This window comes from Coffea eugenioides, chromosome 6 (assembly GCF_003713205.1).
Source record: "Coffea eugenioides isolate CCC68of chromosome 6, Ceug_1.0, whole genome shotgun sequence".
NCBI classification, from domain to species: Eukaryota; Viridiplantae; Streptophyta; class Magnoliopsida; order Gentianales; family Rubiaceae; genus Coffea; species Coffea eugenioides.
The window spans coordinates 24,164,169-24,187,316 of NC_040040.1; the positions used below are offsets into that span (position 1 = coordinate 24,164,169).

At 38.2% G+C, this 23,148-nt stretch overlaps 1 protein-coding gene and 2 non-coding genes across 3 annotated transcripts; 1 reads left to right on the forward strand and 2 right to left on the reverse strand.

Annotated features, from left to right (window-relative positions):
* Nucleotides 1-3,136: 3,136 nt before the first annotated feature.
* Nucleotides 3,137-3,243, reverse strand: LOC113776622. Its single transcript, XR_003469111.1, has one exon. It is a non-coding gene; the product is annotated as a small nucleolar RNA R71 (small nucleolar RNA).
* Nucleotides 3,244-18,977: 15,734 nt separating this feature from the next.
* On the reverse strand, nucleotides 18,978-20,750 carry LOC113773910. The gene is made up of 2 exons (XM_027318507.1): nucleotides 20,430-20,750; nucleotides 18,978-19,793 (listed from the first exon to the last, which is right to left on the reverse strand). The coding sequence occupies exons 1-2, from the start codon at nucleotides 20,748-20,750 to the stop codon at nucleotides 18,978-18,980; spliced, it is 1,137 nt and encodes a 378-aa protein (XP_027174308.1).
* A 685-nt stretch (nucleotides 20,751-21,435) lies between these two features.
* On the forward strand, nucleotides 21,436-21,542 carry LOC113776564. The gene has a single exon (XR_003469050.1). It is a non-coding gene; the product is annotated as a small nucleolar RNA R71 (small nucleolar RNA).
* The last annotated feature ends 1,606 nt before the right edge of the window (nucleotides 21,543-23,148 follow it).

Sequence of the window (23,148 nt, forward strand, 5' to 3'; positions counted from 1 at the left end):
TAAGAGAAAAATAAATTAAAAATGAAAACAAGGTGAACTCAAAAAGAAACAAATTAATCTGACACCAGTCCCCGGCAACGGCGCCAAAAATTGACAGATGCCGAACCTGTGCAATAATAAATCATTACTCGAGAAAAATACAAATTTTACATATAGCGGCAAGTAGGGTCGAATCCACAGGGATTGGGGATAATTCGTTTCTTTTGAGTCAATAGAACAAAATTGGAGGATTTTTAGTAGGGTGAAAATGAAAATAAAATAACCAAAATCCAAAAACTAACTTATCAAGTACAATTTACTAGAAATAGCAATTAATAAAATTCTACCCAAAGGATCAACTATTCAGGCACGGTCCAATCAAATGATCATCGATGCAAAGATATTTCATCTATTTGTCACTAGGTTAGTTATAGCTATCAACAAACTCTGATAACCAATTCTTCCTTACCTTTTCGACAGCCAAGGTACGACCGTTGACTGCTTCTCTAACCAGATAACAACCCTAGGTACGACCATAGAAATTTAATTATCCAGTTGCATTAAAACTAGAAGAACCCAACCCTAACCAATAAACGCGCTAAGAGGGTTTATTTAAATTAGATCTTGCATTCCCCCAACATAAAGCCAATTATGGTGGTTGTCACTAGTTATCAACTAAACGAACAATTACGGATTCAATTTAGTTAATGTGACAGTAGGTTATTAAATTAAATTAAATACCCGGCCGTTGATATTCAATTAATAAAATATCAATGAACAATTAATCCAGAAAACGCACGAATAGTAACAAATTGGAAGAAATAATAAAAGTTTAATCAGATCTCACAGATATTATGGATCGCGCCCTCGCGTCGACCTTTGGGTAGAGGAGAGAACTAGCCGCACCTCATCATGTCAATCCCATGTGATTTAATTGAAAACATCGGCGCAAACATCACAGAATTTGGAACGATGAAGTACTGAAGAAAGAAAAAGGAAAAAGTCTTCCTTGTCTTTGCGTTGATGTTTGTACTGAAGCCCAAAAGCATAACGCAAAAGCCAACGAAAATTGTACACAACCAAAGTAAAAGCAAAAGAGTCGAAAGCATCGAAGCCAAAAGCAAAACGAAAGTCTACGACGTCTGACGGCTAGGAAAAAAGAAAACTAAAGCTAATCCCCTATTTTCACGTGAATCTGGCTTCTTATTCTCCTTGTAGCGCCGCCAGGAGAATTCCACTAAAATGTCCTGAGCAAATCTTTTCTTTTTGGGGTTTTAATCCCATGCCTCTGGTCCACGCGGGCCCAACTTCTTAATTGCCCACCTTTTTGCTGCTACCAATCCCGTATGTCCGGCTTTTTCACGCAGCTCCACTTTGTCTGGCGTAGGCACGCCAGATAATACCTAGTCTTCTGGAATTTGCCCCCTGGAGATTACTTTTAATACCAATCACTTATAATTCACACAAATATCAAATATGAACAAAATTCCAATTCTTAGCACCATGAGTAGCCATAATTTAGGACAAAATAATGGTGCAAAGTGTGCAAAATAACCGCTCTATCAGAGGATTCATCTTGTAATCATCTAGTACAAGACATAACAGATTTTTTGGAGGGTTTCACCATTAACTTGGTTAAGTTTTTCTTTATCCTTCTTGTCCTTGTAAACTGAGATGTTTTCTATTAATGAAGTTATGAGTTTGATTATTATATCATCAATGAGTAGCTAAATTTGTATATCTAGGTAGTAGATGAAACTTATGGCCAAGTGAGATGAATTGAATGTGAGTTACACTTGTTGTATCTTGTATTAACTTGTCTACTTGTGTATGCTTGATTACTTGCTATTGTTTGATCACCAATAGCAGGTTTATAGTTGTTATTACTCATTGAGAAATGGTAAAAACAATGGAATAACATGAGTGGGGCTAGAGTTGTAGATTCATGAGAGTAGAAATACATTCAAGTGGATTAAATCTGCATTTCATGCATGAACATGAACAGTTTCAGTTTTCACCAAGAGATTAGGAAAAACTAAACTGTTTTAGACCAATTTTATCATGAGAATGAAGTTTTGGCAACTTGGAAAATGAATCTCTGGTTAAATAAGAGTAGTAATAAGTGTTAAATTCATTCATTTGGATCTTTTGTGTCATAAGTGGAATCTACATCTCTAGATTCAAGTATTTGGTGAATTTTTCTCTATTTGTGATATTGCAATTATCTAGCAAAGGATTTTAGATAGTAAAAAGATTGTAGTCAGTTTTAATTCTGAATTTTGCTGCTCAAATCTATTATGAGTCTAAATAATAGAGTAATTTAAGATCTAGTAATTGTTTAAGTTACTTCTCGTGGGATCGACCCGATACATACCCTACATTACGATTATCGCCTGCATACTTGCAGTCAACGGGTATAAATCGAAATTTAACTTGAACTTATTAAAAATTCTGTCAAGTTTTGGCGCCGTTGTCGGGGAGCGGCAATATTAGGGTCTAATCATCTCTATTAATTTAGACATCTTTATTTTTAGTTAAGCTGTCTATAGCTAGTTTTACATTTTAATCAGTTTTTGATAAATAAAAGTTACATAATCTCTGTTATTTCTGTTTGTAGTGTATGCACCGGACATCTCGAGAAGTAGCACCTTTCGATCCAAAAATTGAGAGAACATCACGTAGACAAAGGAGACATACACCACATCAAGAGGAACAAGAGGTTTGACAACCAATAGAGAAAATTTTAATAGAACTATCATTTGAAGAAAAAATGGCAGAAAACGAGGCAAATAGGCGAATTCTACGAGATTTTGCTCTACCGGGAATACAAGGATCTCAAACAAGCATAGCAAGGCCTACGGTAAATGCTAACAATTTTGAGATTAAACCATCACTTATACAAATGGTTTAACAATTTCAATTTGGAGGTAATGCAGTAGAAGATCCTAATTCATATTTAGCTACATTTTTGAAAATATGTGATACAATTAAAATGAATGGAATTAGTGATGATGCTATAAGGTTAAGATTGTTCCCATTTTCATTAAGAGATAAGGCTAAAATGTGGCTACACTCTCATACTCCTAGCACTTTTACCACATGGGATGATTTATCAAGAGCATTCTTGAATAAGTATTTTTCACCGGGTAAGTCTGCTAAATTTAGAATGGACATCACTAGTTTTAGCCAATTGGAAGGTGAATCGTTATATGAGGCATGGGAAAAATTTATAGATTTGTTTCAAAAATGTCCACATCATGGACTGCCTGATTGGCTAATCGTACAAACCTTCTATAATGGTTTATCTTTTTTCTACTAAAACTATGATTGATGCAGCTGTCGGTAGAGTTTTAATGGGTAAATCACCCCAAGAAACTTAGAATTTGATAGAAGAAATGACCGCAAATAACTACCAATGGGTCAATGAGAGAGATAATATAAGACATCACGCAGGTATGATCGACATGGACACTCTCAATATGCTGAGTGCTCAAATGAATAATGTGATGAAGTTGCTAAGTAGACAAGATGGAGTTGGTCCAAGTTCATCTAATGCACATGTAGCTTGTTGCTCTATATGTGGAGGTGAACAAGATACTAATAAATGTGTTGATTCTGAGCAGGTACAATTTGTCAACAATTACAATCGTAATGCTCAAAATAACCCCCTACTCGAACACTTATAACTCGGGGTGGAGAAATCATCCAAATTTTGGATGAAAATATCAAGACAATCAACCAAGGCCAGCCAATCCATCGGGATTCCAGCTAAGGCAACCACAAGCTGAAATTAAACCAAGTTGGAAGATTTTGGTGAAAAAACTCGCTAGGTGACTTCGGACAGATTTGAGCGAGTAGAAGGAAGATTGGACCAACTTACTACAATGTACAGGAATGTAGAGGCCCAAATTGGCCAAATTGTTAGTTCCTTGAATAATCGAAATCAAAGAGAATTATCTAGCAAAACGGATGTTAATCCTAAGGAGCATGTCAAGGCTATTACTTTTCGTAGTGGTAAACAATTAGAAGATCCTCCGGTGGTAGAAGTTGATAAAGGTGAGAGTGGAAAACAAGAAGAAAAACAGAGAAACCAAGAGGCGATAATAGAGGAAAATAGCAGGGAGAAACCAAGAGAAAATCAACCATCATCTTCCATTACAATTTCGATACCACATGCGGTTCCATTTTCACAAAGACTCAAGCAGAATAAATTTGATAAAAATTTGTTAAAATTTTCAAACAATTGCATATTAACATTCCTTTTGCTGATGCTATTTTGCAGATTCTCTCATACGCGAAATTTCTCAAGAAAATCATGACTCGGAAGAAAAAGTTAGAAGACTGTGAAATAATAGCATAAACGGAGGAGTGTATTGCAATTATACAAAATAAGCTACCACCGAAATTGAAGGATCTGGGGAGTTTTTCTATACCTTGCACCATAGGTAACATTGATTTTTCTAAAACATTGTGTGATTTTGGTGCTAGTGTATCATTAATTCCTTTAACGGTAGCTAGACAATTGGGTTTGCATGAGTTAAAACGCACTAATATTACTTTGCAACTAGCGGATAGGTCTATTAGATACCCATTGGGAGCGTTAGAGAATGTATTGATAAAAGTTCAAAAATTTATCATTCCAATGGATTTTGTGGTGTTAGATATGAAAGAAAATATATCTCTGTCAATTATTCTAGGTAGACAATTTCTAACTATTGCGGGTACTATTATTGATGTAAAAAATGACAAGCTTAAATTTCAAGTAGGTGAAGAAGAGGTAGAATTTAATTTGAATGAAATAGAAAAGTACCATTCTTTTACCGATCATGCTTATTCTATTGGTACAATTGATAAACTAACCCAAGAGATGAGCCAAGTCAATTTTGACTTCGATCCTCTCGAGCATTGTTTAATGAGTTTAGGTATGCAAGGAGGTGATTGTGAAGAGATTGAAGAATTGGTCAAGTATTTGGATTTTCAAGTACCTTATAAAAGAGGTAAATTGTATAAAAATCTTGGTCAAGAAAAAGGGTTTTCATAACCTTCGGAAGTTGAACCTCCAAAATTAGAGTTCAAACCACTTCCAACTCATCTAAGGTATGAATTTTTTGGAGAAAATAGCACTTTACCTATAATTGTTAGTGCTGACCTTGATGATGAGCAGTGTGCAAAGTTGTTAAGAGTTCTAAGAAAGCATAAGAAGGCAATTGGATGGATCATTTCAGATATTAAAGGTATAAGTCATTCTATATGCATGCATCTCATTTTATTGGAGGACAATTGCAAACCAGTGGTGGAAACATAAAGAGGACTCAATCCAAACATGAAAGAGATTGTAAGAAATGAAATTCTTAAGTGGCTTACCGCAGGTATAGTTTTTCTTATCTCCGATAGCGTTTGGATTAGTCCAATTCATGTTGTACCAAAGAAATGTGGAATAACTACAATTGTGGGTAAAAATGATGAAATGATTCCATCTAGACTTGTGGTTGAGTGGAGAGTGTGTATTGATTATCATAAATTAAATACGGTAACAAGAAAATATCATTTTTCTTTACCATTTCTTAAACAATTATTGGAGCGAATAGCCGGATATGAATTTTACTGTTTTCTTGATGGTTTTTCAGGATATAATCAAATAGCTATAGCTCCAGAGGATCAAGAGAAGACCACATTTACTTGTCCTTATGGCACTTTTGCCTTTAGAAGGATGCCATTTGATTTATGCAATGCTCCTGCGAATTTTCAACGTTGTATGATGGCTATATTTTCTGATTATATTGAGAAAATAATGAAGATATTTATGGATGATTTTTTTGTGTATGATTCATCTTTTGACCATTGTGTTCATAATTTGGATTTGATTTTGCAAAGATGTAAGGAGACAAATTCTGTACTAAATTGGGAGAAATGTCATTTTATGATAAAAGAAGAAATTGTTTTAAGACACAAGATTTCTTCTAAGGAAATTGAGGTTGATAAAGCAAAAATTGAAATTATCGAGCAATTGCTACCTCCGAGCAATGTTAAGGGGATACGGAGTTTTTTAGGACATGCCGACTTTTATAAACGATTTATTAAGAATTTTTCTAAAATAGTTAAGTCGTTGTGTGATTTATTATGTAAAGATACCCCTTTTCAATTTGATGACAATTGTTTGGTTGCTTTTGAAAGGCTGAAAAAGGAATTGATTTCTACTCCAATTATAATTTCGCCTAATTGGTCACTACTATTTGAATTGATGTGCGATGCAAGTGACCATGTGGTTGGAGCAGTTTTGGGGCAAAAGAAAGAAGGAAAGTTGCATGTCATCTATTATGCTAGTAAATTGCTAAATGAGGCACAACTCAGTTAAGTATATTTTACGTATTTTTAAGTGTATTTTATCAGTTAATTTCAGTAGTTTAATCGAGTTTATAACTAAAATAATTAGGGTTTTGGTAAAAATATACATTTTTTTATTAAAGTGGTTAACATTGCATTTCTATTGGTTTTAAGGGTAAAAACTTCATTTTCTTGCAGGATTAATGATCAAACATCAAAGGGTATGAATTGAAAAGAAAATCAGATGATTGGTGATGAATTGAAGTGTGTAAAGAAGAAATGAAGTGAAAAACATTTAATTGAAAAAATGCAGTTCAAGACAGTTTTGACACTTTTCGGTATTTTGGCTATATCTGGAGCTACAGTGATCGAATTGAGATGATTTTTGAACCAATTTGAAGCTAAGAGACGTATTAAAATTTGGTATGAGGCATCAGAGTCCAATTTAGTCGTTTTCTCAATCAAAAGGTCGAAATACCAAAGTTCAACACTGCTGTCCAAAGTTGAAAACAGATCTCTGACTAGGCTTTGGTATTTTGGTCATATCTCGGCCTACAAAGCTCTGATTTAGATGATTCTTGAAGCATTGGAAAGCTAATTCAAAGGGCTACAACTTTTGTGTTTTGCACAAAACCCAGTTTGGCCTTCATAATAGAGCATATTGCGGCTGAAGCAAGGTCAAAAGTGAATACGCGTTTTATAGCCGAAATTCCGTAATTTGCTCAGCCATTTCTCTTGTGTTCATGCTACTTTCCAGATATATTTAGCAAGAAAATTCAGTTGCACATGCTTCAAAAGAAAGAGGACAAAAAAAGATGCTTATTGTCAAGTCAAAAACATGTGTTATTGACTATCTTAACAAATCTGAGATTTGGGAATCAAGAGGTGAAAATTTGACCAGTGAAAAAGGAGCTTTTGAGTAGTTTTTATGCAGAGAAACAAGAGAGGTCAGAGGGGGGATACGTAGCCATAATTTTTCTGGTAGCAAACTCTCTCTAGCTAGAAAATTTTGCATGAACACTTGGAGGATTCATCTTGTAATCATCTAGTACAAGACATAGCAGATTTTTGGAGGGTTTCACCATTAACTTGGCTAAGCTTTTCTTTATCCTTCTTGTACTTGTAAACTGAGATGTTTTCCATTAATGAATTTATGAGTTTGATTATTATATCATCAATGAGTAGCTAAATTTCTATATCTAGGGAGTAGATGAAACTTATGGCCAAGTGATATGAATTGAATGTGAGTTACACTTGTTGTATCTTGTATTAACTTGTCTACTTGTGTATGCTTGATTACTTGTTGTTTGATCACCAATAGTAGATTTATAGTTGTTATTACTCATTGAAAAATGGTAAAAACAATGGAATAACATGAGTAGGGCTTGAGTTGTAGATTCATGAGAATAGAAATACATTCAAGTGGATTAAATCTGCATTTCATGCATGAACAAGAACAGTTTTAGTTTTCACCAAGAGATTAGGAAAAACTAAACTGTTTTAGACCAATTTTATCATGAGAATGAAGTTTTGGCAATTTGAAAAATGAATCCCTGGTTAAACAAGAGTAGTCATAAGTGTTAAATTCATTCATTTGGATCTTCTGTGTCATAAGTGAAATCTACATCTCTAAATTCAAGTATTTGGTGAATTTTTCTTCATTTGTGATATTGCAATTATCTAGTTAAGGATTTTAGATAGTAAAAAATTGTAGTCAGTTTCAATTCAGTATTTTCTACTCAAATCTATTGTGCATCTAAATAATAGAATAATTTAGGATCTAGTAATTGTTTAAGTTGCTCCTCGTGGGATCGACCTGATACATACCCTACATTACGATTATGGCTTGTATACTTGCAGTCAACGGGTATAAATCCGAATTTAACTTGAACTTATAATAAAAATCCCGTCACCCACAGTTGGACCGAAGTCCAAAGATACCTTTTCTGATGTGAAAGATCAGATTTAACTGCGACCACAAAGTGTGCTTAGAATAACCTTAAGTTTTGATACCATGTTTGTTAGGACTGGCTCCAGGAAATTGACGAAAAGATTTTTGGCAACCCCAAAAGATAAATAACAAAGCAGAAATAAATCAAACAAGAACACAGAAATTTACGTGGTTCGATCAAATTGACCTACGTCCATGGGAGAAGGAGGAGTAATATTTTACTATGAAAAAAAGAGTACAAAAGTGCCTTAGGAAAGTGTTCCTAGACCCAAAACACCTACTACTAAAACACAAGAGAGCTCACAAAATTTAATTAAGTAAAAGGGTTAGTGACCCAAAGGTCCAAATAGCCAACTAATGCTCTCTTGATTTTGTGCACTTAACTTCAACACAAGCCCCCTATATTTATAGGTGAATAAGGAGAGGTTTTCTTAGGATTTTTCCGATATGAGATAGCCACACTAACATCCTGGCAGAAGTAATGTATCTAGATACTAGCAGTAAACGTCTTCTACCCCGTTAGGGTTTTTGTTAAACCAAGTTTTGTTGTATTGTTTATTTAGTTTATATGTCAAAAATACAACATTTGGTAAAATAGGAGGTTGCCATTTCATCTCTTTGAACTAGTCAATTGGAAGGAGAAGACGAGAGGAGGAAGAAAGAGAGGAGAAAAGGAAGGGAAAGAGGAAGGAGGGGAAGGAGGAGGAAGAAAGAGAGGAGAAAAGGAAGGGGAAGAGGAAGGAGAGAGAGGATGAGGGAGGAGAGAGGAGGGAAGGGGTAGTGGGGTAGTGGTAAGTGGTTGTAATGTTTTATAAAATTTTAAAAATACTCCATTAAAATTTTAAATCTTAAAAATATTCCAAAATATATTTTCAGAGATACCAGTAAAAACATCTACAATAAAATTTTTTCATATACATTAGTTTAGTAAAATATTTCAAAAACACTTTGAAAAAAAACTAATTCAAATAGAGCAAGTTTTGAAAACTAGACCGGACTGGCTGGTTCGATTAGTCGGACCACTAACCATCCAAGTCTCAAGTCCGGTTCACTACTAGTGTTGATTTATCATAAAAATCGGTCAAAATCACAAAAAGTCTATTGAACCAATCAAACTGTATTGATCTGTGAATAGCATATTTTCATTTTTCTCATATTTTTTTTTAAACAATGAACCTAAAGTTTTAAACATAAAACTTATCTATTGAATCTTTTGTTCCCAACTTTGATTTCTAAAAGATTAACCAAACTCTCTCTATTTCTCACCGTCAAACTCAAAGTCGCCATTTTCTTGTGTAGTTCTATTACATTTTGTTTAAGTTTAGAAATTTCAATGCTTTTTGTTTAATTTCATAATACGGTTGTGGTTTGCATAGGATTTAAGATTTTTTTCCCTAGTAGGTATACTTGAGATGAATTTATTTGTTTAAATTTATAATTTTAAAATTTATTGGCATTTAAAAATATTTAACTTTTTATCAGATGATGTCTTAAATTAGTCCATGAGATATCTTATTCTTTGCATAGGTGTGTGTATAAAATCATTGAATTAGGGTTGAACCGATCCAACCGATTGAATTTTGATCCAATCACTTCACCCGTTCAATTAACGATCCGAGTTTCAAAACATTGCTGAAAACTATTCAAATAAGCAATATCGGAATCCAATTCCAAGACAAATTAGCTTTTGAGGAAGAAAAGCATAAGTGCAAATTATTGACTGCGGAGTGATATTTATACAAGGACATAAACATCCCTAGAATTACCAAGGCTTCTGGCATGTAAGAATGCAATACTTAAGCAGACCATTTTTGAATCTGTCGAATACTGAAGGCATCATCAACGCCCTGATGCTCAATTGTCTCCATCCTATTAATTGAAATTCAGAAAAGATGAAGAAATGGTTAAGAAATATAGTTTGCATTGATTACAAGATAGATAATGGTACTGAATCAGATACATATGCGAGTGAAGTACACATTGCTTACCAACATGTCTAACATACGACTTGCTTCCCTTCCATGACAACATTAACTTCCTCATTTCTGCATAATATGGAGCAATGTGTGGAGACCAGTCTGCATACTTGATATCCTAATTAACAACAGGAGACTTAAACAATCAGGAAAAGGCGAAAATGAAGAAAGATAATGATATTGATTGAATAAATGAGTAGCAAAAGTTAACTGCGATTAATACCTGAAGAGAGCATGACTTGAATAAATTTATATAATCAGCAGCAGAAATCCACTTAACACGGTTTCCACTCTTCATTTGGTTCAGTAACTTTTTCTCATCTGGATGCAAATCCTGTCCAAGGGGTGAAAGATCTCTGTGGCACCAAGTGAGTAAAATAATAGCAGCACCAGGGGCAGCCAATCAACTCATCTCTTGAACAAACTACATCAACAAGAAATAGCATCTGCAGAATTTGATGTTACTGACCTTTATGTGATACGTACATTCAACAAGAAGATATATATATATATGTTATAACAGATGCAACGGAACAGAAGAACAAACAAGAATACAAGAACACAAGAACAATTTTGGGGGAAATCAGATTTTATTAGGGTTGGAACGAATCAGCGAGGCCTCCGAACAGCTCAGCGAAGGTCGAAAATCTGATTTAAGGCATCTCGACAAATCTCTACCTTGACTTGAATCTTCTCGGAAACAGATCTAACAAACGCACTAATGAAGCACCAGACGTACTCAGAGTCTTCTTTTACCATCAGAATTATCTCTAAGTACCATCAGAATGCCCATAAGGGCCATCAGAAACTCAGGACATTTAGCAAGTTCAAACAATGTTTGTACTTACTATGAGGAACCGGCTTAGTGAACATATCAGCAGGGTTGTCAGCAGTGCCAATCTTCTTCACCTTAATCCTTGTCTCAGATTGACAGGTGTCGGGTCTGTACAATAATAAAAATCTACTCGGAGAAAATATAATTTTCTGTGTATAGTAGTGAGTAGCGTCGAATCCATAGGGATTGGGAGTAACTGTTTGTTTTAAAATTCAAACTAACAAGGGGGTGTTTCTGTATACACGATGACAATAAAAAAAGTTCGAATAAAGATAAATAACTAACTAAAAATTAAATGACAATGCACTAAAATCAGAGTAATAATAATTAAATATCTAGCCAAGAAATAACTTCAGCAATGGTTCACCTAATTGATCATTGATGCACAAGCAATTCCAATTATTTACCAATAAATAGGTTATAACTGCCAAACAAGCGATGACAGTCAACCCCTCCTTACTGTGTCGGTAATCAAGGTACGCCTGTTGATCACTAATCTAATTGAGAAATAATCCTAGGTACGCCCGTAAGGTTTAATTTTTCAACTGCTTTACGTATTAGAGGAGCCCTATTCTAACCAAATAACGCACTACCAGGGTTATTTCAAGTTAGCCCGCGTATTTTTTTGACACAAACCTAATCATGCCAGTTGTCACTATATTAGGGTAATTAAATAATTACGGATTTAATGCTCTAATTGACAATAAATTACTAAATTAACTAATTATCCGGATCCAAAACAATCAATTAATTGAATAACCATAAACAACGTAATAACAGAGTATGCGAATACCAATAAATAAAAGAAAAAGATAAAATTAAATCGATCTCACAATTTTTAGGTGATCCAAAGTATCCGTTGTTCCTTGACTAGAGAAGGGGATTTAGTTCATCCCGGATACAGAAAACCCATACAAAATTGTAACGAACGCAGCGGCCATTGTCCTTCGAAATTGGGAAAATTCAATTCGTCCGAATATTTGAAAAGATAGCAAAGCTACAAAAGGTCATTGATTGTTTTCAATATGTCTGACATACGAAGAAGGAAAAGAAACTACCAAGAGCTAAAAGGAAGAAAAGCCAAAGTTATCCAATTTTCTCCTGACATGCGTGAACTGAAGCTACTGAGGGACAAAAGAAAAGTCAAAGCTAAAAACAAAATGTAGTCCTATCTAATTCCTATATATGTCTTTCCACTGTGCGGTGGCTCTTTTTTTTTTTTTGAAGAAAACGAAGACTCCCCAGGCTTGCTTCATCGCCTCTCTTTTCGGGAACTGCCAAAAGAAGAAAAGTTTTCCTCTTCCAAAAATGCTCCTCAGTTACGCGCTGTTATTTGGACTCCTTTTCTGTCAAATTGGCACTTGTTATCATATTTTCGTTCCACCCCTTGAAATAAATGTAAATTGTCAAAAGTGAGTAGAATCTAGCAATTAATCCACATCGGGTCAAGTAATAGGAAAAATTAATTATAAAATAAACGATAAATTGCAGCCTATCAATTCCTCCCACACCTAAATCATGCTTGTTCTCAAGTATGAGAACAGCAAGCAAACACCAATATTTGATAATGGCCATTGCTCCATCTACCAAATTGCCAAGATACCAAGAAAAATATATATTAAGCATCAGTGATCAAAATCCAAGAAACATCACCCGGTTAGCTCTTAAACCACAAACTCCTCCAATTTCAGGCTAACTAATCTAAGAAAAAGGAATGGTCGCTCAGCATTACCAGCAAATGATCCAATAATTAACCAAAATCTTAACATTAAATTCACAAATCGGCAAGCTAACTTTTTCACACACTAACACAACCTTTACCTTTTTATCACACTTTTCTATTTTTTCTCTTTTTTTTAAATAGGAACAAAAGACTTAGTCTCTAGCCATCAGAGCCTTTTGAAGCGAGCTCCAACATTTATCAGATAAAAGAGTCCGGTTACTCAACTCCTATCGCCACGCGATCACGTACTCAGCATTTACTACTTTTTGACGTTAGAATGGTCACTTTTGGTGAAGTCCCCGGTTACTCAGTAGTAACAACTAAAGGAGTACAGTCACTCTTATTAACAACCAAATAACACAATAACTCACAATCTCACAAAGAAAATGGCAGCAGCTAGCCTCATTTTTCAAACATGGAGAACTAAAGTTAATCACTGGGCCAATTCATATGAAAATGCCAACAATCATTCCCAATACCTAGAAGAGTTAACCCAAAATTAGAAGAGCTACATAATCACCGATATTCACGAAAGAGATGCTCTTGGACTTAACCACATTAACTTGATATACTTTGATTACTAAAACTTGACAATAGTAGCATTAGAATAGACAATCCAACATCAAATGACACCAAGTAGCAAAAACTAGACAAAAACTAAAAATAGAAGAGGTAACTAAAAGATAAAAAGAAAAAGTAAAAATAAAAGAAAAACAACTGGAAAATAAAACTAAAAACACTAGAACCCCATCCGAGCCCCCTCCACACCTAAATGACACATTGCCCTCAATGTAGCAAGTAAACAGTATAAGTGGGAGAACGAGCAACAGAACTTCCCTGAAGGCGGGTCAAAGTGGTGGGTGAAAACCAAATGGAGGCGCAAGACCCGCATGGCTCATAAATGCTGCCAAATTCTGTGCCATGCTAGTCACGTTGGCGTCGATGTTGGTCACCCGAGCTTCCAGATTTTGAACCTGCGTCCGGAGCTGGTGCCAGTCATTAGGCCCTGGGAATGAAGGATGTGGAGCGGAGGTCAATGGGCCAGGATCATCACCAACAGGGGCCGAACGGGTAAAAGAAGAGCGAGGGGTGGCACGGGGCGGTCTCGGGGAAGTGAATCGGTAGACACCATCGACATACTCTTAAACTCCCATCCTCTCTAAGCATTCAGAATTCAGAAATTTCATTTCACAGGCCAAATGAATGTCGTGATCCTGTAGATTGAGAACCCCTAACTAGACTGCCAGGTGTGTGATATATGACCCGAGGATCAAGGATTTGTTCTTTTTTTGCTAAAACGGTCTTGAACTGTGCTGCCAACCAATACCCCAAGTTGACCTTGATACCATTCTTCATACACCAAATAAACAAAAACTCGGGTCGAGAGAGAATACCAGAGCTGTCCTTGCAACCCGAGTAGCTGTAGGCCAAGAGTCGCTGAACATACCGGGCACTCAAGTCTATTAGAAAGGAGCTCCTCGATCTGGACGGATCATAGCGTTGCCTGTCGACAGACATGTCCCTCCATACATCATGGTAGGAGGAGAGAAACGACTCTACGTAATCATAGGCACTCTCAGCGTATTCCCTAGTCTCAGCATACTCCCGAGTAATGAACCCAAACGCCAGATTAAGTTGGGTAATGGAGAAATTGAACTCCTGACCTATGAGACAGAAATGAATGACATTGGGAGTCTCAACAGTATACCTAGTAGGAAACTCAAACTCAAAAGTGGAGTAAAACTCCCTAATGAACTCGACAAAAGCAAGACAGAAGATAGCGAGATAAGGGCGCCATCTAATGGCGGTGTACATGCGCTCAACCTCCTCCTGGATACCTAGAACACCCATGGTCATTTCGTCCGAGCATTTGCACGGAATGATACGCCGCTCACAAACTTTAGCATATCGCCGCTGATCGGAGGATCTAGTGAAGTCTAAGTGCCCCCCGAAATGAGCGGCGGAGGCCACATAAGCACCTCTACCCCTACCTAAGCGGGTTCAAACACTAGAAGAGGAGGGTTGGTTGGTAGGTGCATTCACTGGAATAGAGGGTTGGGGTGAGGGCTGAGATTGAAAGGCTCTAGACCTAGAAGCTAATTTCGGTCTCACCATTTCCTCTAACAGTCAACTCAATCAACCAGAGATAGAAGCTCCAATAATTATAGAAACCAGTAGCTGCTATTAGCAAAAGAAACCCAGCAAAAGCAAAGCAATAGGCTCCAAGTAGTAACCCAATTGCCAGAAAGATTTCAACGCTCCACAGTGAGTTAACAGAGGACTAAGAGTGCACAAATATAACAAACAGATGAATCCCAGCAAGTCCCTCAGCCTACTTGAGTCAATAACCAACCCATTAAACAAATAAGTCCGTAATAGGGGCAACGACTTACACAATTGAGTTGCCCAAAATCACAGACAAGGCCCCTCCAAATCAGCAATTTAAATCAGTAACCAGAGTGTTCTCAAAAATCAATTAAAACCTACTAATGGCAACAAGTAAATCACACGGCCCAGGTCTCCCAATTCAACAGGCAGTTTCAGAATGGGATCAACCAAAATCACAACAATCAAAACACAGGCAAAGATGCCTCCCAATTATCAATAGACAATTGCAAAATTCTAGCTCACCCAAAAACTCAACAATTGCACCCAAAAGTTCAACAACTGTCCCTAGCAGTGAACCCGTAGCAAGAGCCCCCAATAATATGGCAAAACCAGCAAGAGTAGTTCAGAAATTTAAGAACAACTCAATCCCAACCCATGAGCAGGCAACCATGTATCCAACCGAATGGAGTTAACAAATGATAGGCAAAATATCGTCACCAGTACTACTGGTGCATCACACAATTGAAGAAATATCACAGAGGGTCAACACCAAACGACGGATAAACCCACACGTCACCTGACACTGTCAAAAATTAGGGCTCGAAAGACAAATACCTCCATTGCTCTTCGACTGAAGAAGTTGGATGGCGGCGGGAGAGGAGAGGTGGATAGGCACGGCACACGAATAAGAGAGAGAGACCAAGGAGGTGGCATGCCCAGAGGCGGCGCAGGCAGCGGCGGCGAGGGTCGTGGGCAATGCGAGAGAGAGGGAGAGAGGGTCGGAGGGGGGCACGAGCATGGGCTGAGCGCTGAAGACGGCGGCCAAGAACAGTAGACGGCCGAGCGGGGTGGGAGGAAGCGGCGAGTGGCGGTTCAGCGGTGGTCGAGGGTCGCCATTCGTCAGCGCGAGTAGAGCGAGGTGGCGGGGGGCTTGGGGAAAGCTGCGTCGTCTGCGGGCAGCGACAAAGGGAGAGGGAGAGAGCATGAGGGGCGGTGGGTGTGGTCGTACGAGGCTGTGCGACTCGGAGGAGGTGCGGCGGCGTGCAAACGAGGCAGCGGGCAGAAGCGGTTGGGTCGCGGCCAAGAACAGAGAAAAAGGGGAGAAGAAAGAAAGAAAAAGAAAATAGTTTTTTATTTTTTTTATTTTATTTTATTATTAACAAAACTTATTTTCGAAATTCAAAATTAGGGATTAACAGGAAATCGAAAACTGTTCTCGAGTTTTGAATACTAACCTTTCCCGTGAACGTGACGCGGGCACGTCAAAAAGGCAAGAACCCTTCTGACCATGAGCTCTCCAGGTGACTTGACGCGGACGCGTCATGAGGGCCAGAACCCTTCTAACGATGAGCTCTTCAGGTGACTTGACGGGGGCGCGTCATGTCAGGGAGATACCTACGAACCACTAAAAACGAAAATTGAAGCCAGAAATCTGTCAAACTCAAGGAAAACATATTTAATCTATCAAACAAAACTGAATAAACAATTAAAAGAAATTGGGTTATCTCCCAATGAGTGTCTTTCTTTAATATCTTTGGCTAGACAGGGCAAGGTGTCATTAATTGGGACACGGCGGATCATCTAGACTTATCATCTCCACTTCTCCATTTGAAAAACCTTCGTAATAGTGTTTGAAACGGTGTCCATTCACCACAAACTTCTTATCTGTCTTAATACTCTAGATTTCCACTGCACCATAGGGAAAAACGTGAGTAACAACAAAAGGACCAATCCAACGGTAACGTAGTTTTCCTGGGAATAATTTGAGCCTGGATTGGTATAAGAGAACCTTCTGACCAACTACAAAGGTCTTCCTAGATATTTGTTGGTCATGAAATGCCTTACTCCTTTCTTTGTAGATTAGTGCATTCTCATATGCCTCGTTTCGAATCTCCTCCAATTCCTGCAAGTCCAACTTTCGGTGGGCACCGGCCTACTCTAGGTTCATGTTGCATCTCTTTATTGCCCAAAAGGCCTTGTGCTCAAATTCCACTAGGAGGTGGCACAGTTTCCCAAACACCAGTTTGTAGGGTGACATCCTTATGGGGTCTTGTACGCAGTCCGATAGGCCCAGAGTGCATCTTCCAACCTTTGACTTCAGTTCTTCCTATCGGGTCGCACCATTTTCTCCAAAGTAGACTTAATTTCCCGATTCGATACCTCCGCTTGACCATTGGTCTGCGGGTGGTACGACGTTAAGACCCTGTGGAGAACACCGTACTTGCGAAACAGCGCGACTATGGTTTTGTTGCAAAAGTGCGTCCCCCTGTCACTAACAATGGCTCTTGGCATTCCAAAACGCACAAAAATGTTAGATTTGATAAAATCTGCAACCACTTTCAAATTATTAGTCCAGGTGGCCTTAGTCTCCACCCATTTAAACACATAATTGACTGCCAACAAGATGTATATAAAACCCAATGAGGTAGGAAAAGACCCCGTAAAATCAATACCCCAAACATAAAAAATTTTTACAAAAATCAACGGGACTTGGGGCATATGATCTGTACGGCCTATATTACCTATCTTTTGACAGCAATCACAGGATTTACAGAACAAGTATGCATCCTTAAACAATGACGGCCAATAAAATCCACTTTCTAATACCTTATGAGTAGTTCTCTTATGTCCAAAATGACCTTCACAAGCAAAAGTATGACAATAAGTTAAAATCGACTGAAATTCAGTTTTACTTACATATCGCCTTATCACTTGATCAGCGCACCTCTTCCACAGGTACAGGTCATCCCAGATGAAGTATTTGGCATCGCTATTCAATTTATCCCTCTTCGATGTTGGCCAACCTGTAGGAAAATTACTTGTTACTAAATAATTGACTAAATCAGCATACCAAAGCAATTGAGAAATTAAAGAAAACAAGTGTTCTTCAGGGAATGCATCCTTCAATGGCTCGTTCCCCTCCACAACTAGTATGCGACTCAAATGGTCGGCTACTAGATTCTCCAAGCCTCTCTTATTCCTTATTTCTAGGTCGAATTCTTGCAAGAGTAATATTCACCTTATGAGCCTCGATTTCGCATCCTTCTTGGTCATTAGGTACCGCAACGCTGTATGATCAGAAAACACAATAACTTTAGCACCTAACAGATATGACCTGAACTTTTCTAAAGCAAAAATAACAGCGAGAAACTCCTTCTCAGTGGTGAAGTAATTCAATTGGACCCCATTCAAGGCTCGGGATGTATAGTAGACGACGTGAGCCGCCTTTCCCACTCTCTGTCCCAACACAGCCCCCACAGCATAATTACTAGCGTCGCACATGATCTTAAAGGGTAGACTCCAGTCAGGGGGTTGGATGATTGGTGGCGAGGTCAATAGCTCTTTCAACTTGTCGAAGGCTCTCTGACACTTGTCATCGAACTCGAAAGCCACTTCTTTTTGCAAAAGTTGGAACAAAGGAGCTCCAATTTTCGAGAAGTCCTTGATGAACCTTCGATAAAAACCTGCATGGCCAAAAAAAGAACGCACTTTTCGCACGCTCGCGGGGTAAGATAAAGCAGATATTATGTCTATTTTCACCCTGTCAATCTCAATACTCTTAGAAGACACGATATGACCTAGAACTATCCCATGTTCGACCATAAAATGATATTTTTTCCAATTAAGCACAAGATTAGTCTCTATACACCTCAACAAAATCAATTTCAGATTATCTAAACAAGTATCAAAACTATCACCATACACACTGAAATCGTCCATGAAAATTTCAATAATTTTCTCTACATATTCTGAAAAGATGCTTACCATACACCTTTGAAAAGTTGCAGGTGTATTGCACAATCCGAAAGGCATCTGTCTATTTGCAAAGGTCCCGAACGGGCACGTAAATGTCGTCTTCTCTTAATCTTCTGGTGCAATTACTATCTGAAAATACCCTGAAAATCCATCCAAAAAGCAATAGTAAGCACGACAGGCTAAATGCTCAACCATTTGATCAATGAAAGGAAGGAAAAAATGATCCTTTTTCGTGACAGCGTTTAATCTGCGGTAGTCATTACACTGCCTCCATCCGGTGGGCTTGCGCATTGGTATGAACTCACCAGTTTGGTTGGCCTCTACTGTCACTCCTGCCTTCTTTGGGACTATTTGGACCGAGCTCACCCATAGGCTGTTTGATATGGCAAAGATGATCCCCACATCGAGCAACTTCAATATCTCTTTTTTTGCCACTTCCATCATGAGGGGGTTGAACCTCCTTTGAGCTTGGCGTATAGGTTTGGCATCCTTCTCCAGTCTTATTCGATCCATACAGATAGAGGGACTGATTCCCTTGATGTCGATGATAGTCCATCCTATCGCCTTCTCATGCTCCCTGAGGACTCGGATTAGTTTCTCCTCCTGGATTTCTGAGAGTATTGCCGAGATAATCACCGGGAGTGTTTCGTTGTCGTCCAAATACGCATACTTCAAATGCTTCGGCAGGGATTTCAATTCCAATACAGGTGCCTGCACCACAGATGACAGTACCCTTTGGTGAGGTTCTGGTATAAAAATGGGTGCGTGCTCATACCTTTTCGTCGTGGTTGGCAATAAGTGTAACCCCCCTATTATGCATTTTAAATCTTCACTCCACTCCACCTCAGGAGTTGTCTCCAACTCCAGGTGTTTGGTTAAAACAACCTCTAACTCATCCCTGCCAACAGTTTCAAACACTTCCTGCACCGCAGGGTTAATGGCACTCATAGAAAAAACAGAGCTAAAATTACAGTTTGAGGGATATTTCATAGTATCAAAAATATTGAAATGAACAATTTTTCCATCAAACTCCATAGACAAGGTACCCTTATTAACATAAATTTTTGTCTGTGCTGTGTTCAAAAAGGATCTACCTAATAGCAACGGTGAGGGGTCAGGGGAATGATCATCATCCATATCAAGTACATAAAAATCAGTTAGAAAAATTAAATCATTAATTTTGACCAACACATCCTCAACCAACCCATCAGGGTATGCATTGGTTCGGTCAGCTAACTGAATTATTATACCAGTTTCTTTTAATGGACCCAGGTTCAGAGAAGTATATATAGACTTTGGCATGACATTAATCGAGACCCTTAGGTTTAACATGGCTTTCCTAATCAGAGTATTGCCTATCCTACAGGGGATAGTGAACATACCTGGGTCCCCGCATTTTGGTGAAAATTTCCTTTGTAGAATCGCAGACACGTTCTCCCCCACAATGACTCATTCATCCCCCTTCAACCGCCTTCGGTTGACACACAGGTACCTCAAAAACTTTGCATACTTCAGAACTTACTTGATGGCGTCTAACAGGGGTATATTGATCTCTACCTTGCGAAACACCTCCAAGATCTCCTTCTCCTTGTTCTGCTTCTTCGATCTCTCCAACATGCTAGGGAAAGGAGGCAGATGAGTTTTGACCTCAACGATCGGGTCCGGGAGTACCACTGAATTTTTGCCATTGCTACCCTCCTTTTCAAGCTTGCTCTCGATCTTTTTCTCATTCTTGTCCTTAGGGATCACAGGTTCGGGTCCTTGGACTTTCTTGTCACTTCTCAAGGTCATTGCGCTTACATTTTTCGGATTCAACTCATGTTGAAATGGCAACTTTGCTTGAACCTGGGACTCCAAACGGTTGATCGTTATGGCCATTTGATTCATTTGACTTTGCATGAATTACATCTGGCTCATTTGATTTCTTATGTTTTGCAGTTCAGAATCCGTCTTTTGTTGATGTTGCGCGGTTGTAGCCATCAGTTGTTTTATCATCTCCTCTAAAGATGAATTAGAGCTCGATGGGAGAGGTGGTTGTAGACGGGACTGGTACTACTGGTGATGCCCTTGCTGTCTATTTGGTGCAAAATTGGGTTGCCTATTGCCTCCATAACTGAAGTTAAGGTGATCTCTCCAACCCGGATTATACGTATTCGAGTATGGGTCATAGGGCTTTCTTGGCGCTGGCGTGTGACCAGCCATGTTCACTTGCTCTGCACTTTCTTCTTGAATCATCGGGCACATCTCCGTACAATAGCCCATAGCAGTGTAAATCCCATACACCTTGGCCTGTGATGCATTTCTTACAGCCAGTTGCCTAACAAACGAGGTTAACTCCGTCAACTGCTGCTGGATAGAAGATGTCTCCACCTCATTTACCTTGCATATCGAGACATTCTCGCTCATACTGAACTGTTGTGAATTCTCGGCCATTCCCTCAATTAGCTCCCACGCTACTCGAGGGGTCTTGTTCATCAGCGCCCCTCCACTTGCAGCATCTATTATACTCCTGTCTCTGAAGAGTAGCCCATCGTAAAAATATTGTATGAGCAACTGCTCACTTATTTGGTGCTGGGGGCACTTGATGCACAACTTCTTGAATCGCTCCCAGTAATCGTAAAGCGACTCCCTCGGGTGCTGCTTGATATCATAGATCTCCTTTCTTAAACTTGCAACTCGAGATGCGGAAAAATACTTGTCTAAGAACTTTTTCTTCAACTGGTCCCACGTGGTGATACTACCTGGTGGTAGGTAGTACAGTCAATCTTTTACGGAGTCCTTCAAGGAGAAGAAAAATGCCCTCATTTTTATTTGCTCTTCTGTGATTTTCAGGGGTTTCATACTGTTGCACACGACATCAAATTCCTATAAAGGCTTATAAGGCTCCTTATCTGGTAAACCATGAAAAGATGGCAAGATATGAATTAGACCAGATTTTAATTCAAATGGAGTGTTATCATTCAAACTTGGGAAAGTAATGCATAAAGGCTGTTGATTTAAATCAGGAGCAGTCAACTCCCTTAATGTCCATGCATTTGCCATAGTGACTTCTTCTCGCTCCGAATCACGCGAAGAATCACTAAGCGATTCTGTTGGTTCAACTTCTGCCTCAGGTCTCTAAGATGCAGCACTGGAGTGCTCTTCTCTGAGTTGTCTGGTCTCTTTCCTTGTTCTACGCGCAATTTTCTCTACCTCAGGATCGAAGATTAATTCACCTGTGCGAGAAGAACGAGGCATACACTCGAAAAGCACCAGAAAATTAGAACAATAATGAAATCAAAATGAAACAAATATTAAAGCCAGTCCCCGGCAACGGCGTCAAAAATTGACAGGTGTCGGGTCTGTGCAATAATAAATATAATTTTTTGTATATAGTAGTGAGTAGAGTCGAATCCACAGGGATCGGGAGTAACTGTTTCTTTTAAAATTCCAACTAACAAGGGGGTGTTTCTGTATACACGATGACAATCAAAGGAGTTCGAATAAAAATAAATAACTAACTAGAAATTAAATGACAATGCACTAAAATCAGAGTAATAATAATTAAAGATCTAGCCAGGAAATAACTTCAGTAATGGTTCACCTAATTGATCATCGATGCACAAGCAATTTCAATTATTTACCAATAAATAGGTTATAACTGCCAAACAAGCGATAACAGTCAACCCCTCCTTACTGTGTCGGTGATCAAGGTACACCCGTTGATCACTGTTTTAATTGAGAAGTAATTCTAAATACGCCCGTAAGGTTTAATTCTTCAACTGCTTTACGTATTAGAGGACCCTATTCTAACCAAATAACGCACTACCAGGGTTATTTCAGGTTAGCCCGTGTATTCCCCTGACACAAACCTAATCATGCCAGTTGTCACTATATTAGGGTAATTAAACAATTACGGATTTAATGCTCTAATTGACAATAGATTACTAAATTAACTAATTATTCGGATCCAAAACAATCAATTAATTGAATAACCATAAATACCGTAATCAGAGAGTATGCGAATACCAATAAATAAAAGAAAAAGATAAAATTAAATCGATCTCATAATTTTTAGGTAATCCAAAACATCCGTTGTTCCTTGACTAGAGAAGAGGATTTAGTTTATCCCGGATACGAAAAACCCATACAAAATTGTAACAAACGCAGCGGCCATTGTCCTTTGAAATTTGGAAAATTCAATTCGTCCGAATATTTGAAAAGATAGCAAAGCTACAAAAGGTCATTGATTGTTTTCAATTCGTCTGACATACGAAGAAGGAAAGGAAACTACCAA

What these genes read in the sequence shown, in the direction of transcription:
- LOC113773910 (XM_027318507.1), bottom strand. Translation starts at nt 20,750, where the DNA reads ATGGCCATAACGATCAACCGTTTGGAGTCCCAGGTTCAAGCAAAGTTG. An exon ending in TCTTGGAGGTGTTTCGCAAG is followed by an intron (nt 19,794 to 20,429) that starts GTAGAGATCAAT and finishes CCTGCGGTGCAG; the next exon opens with GAAGTGTTTGAAACTGTTGG.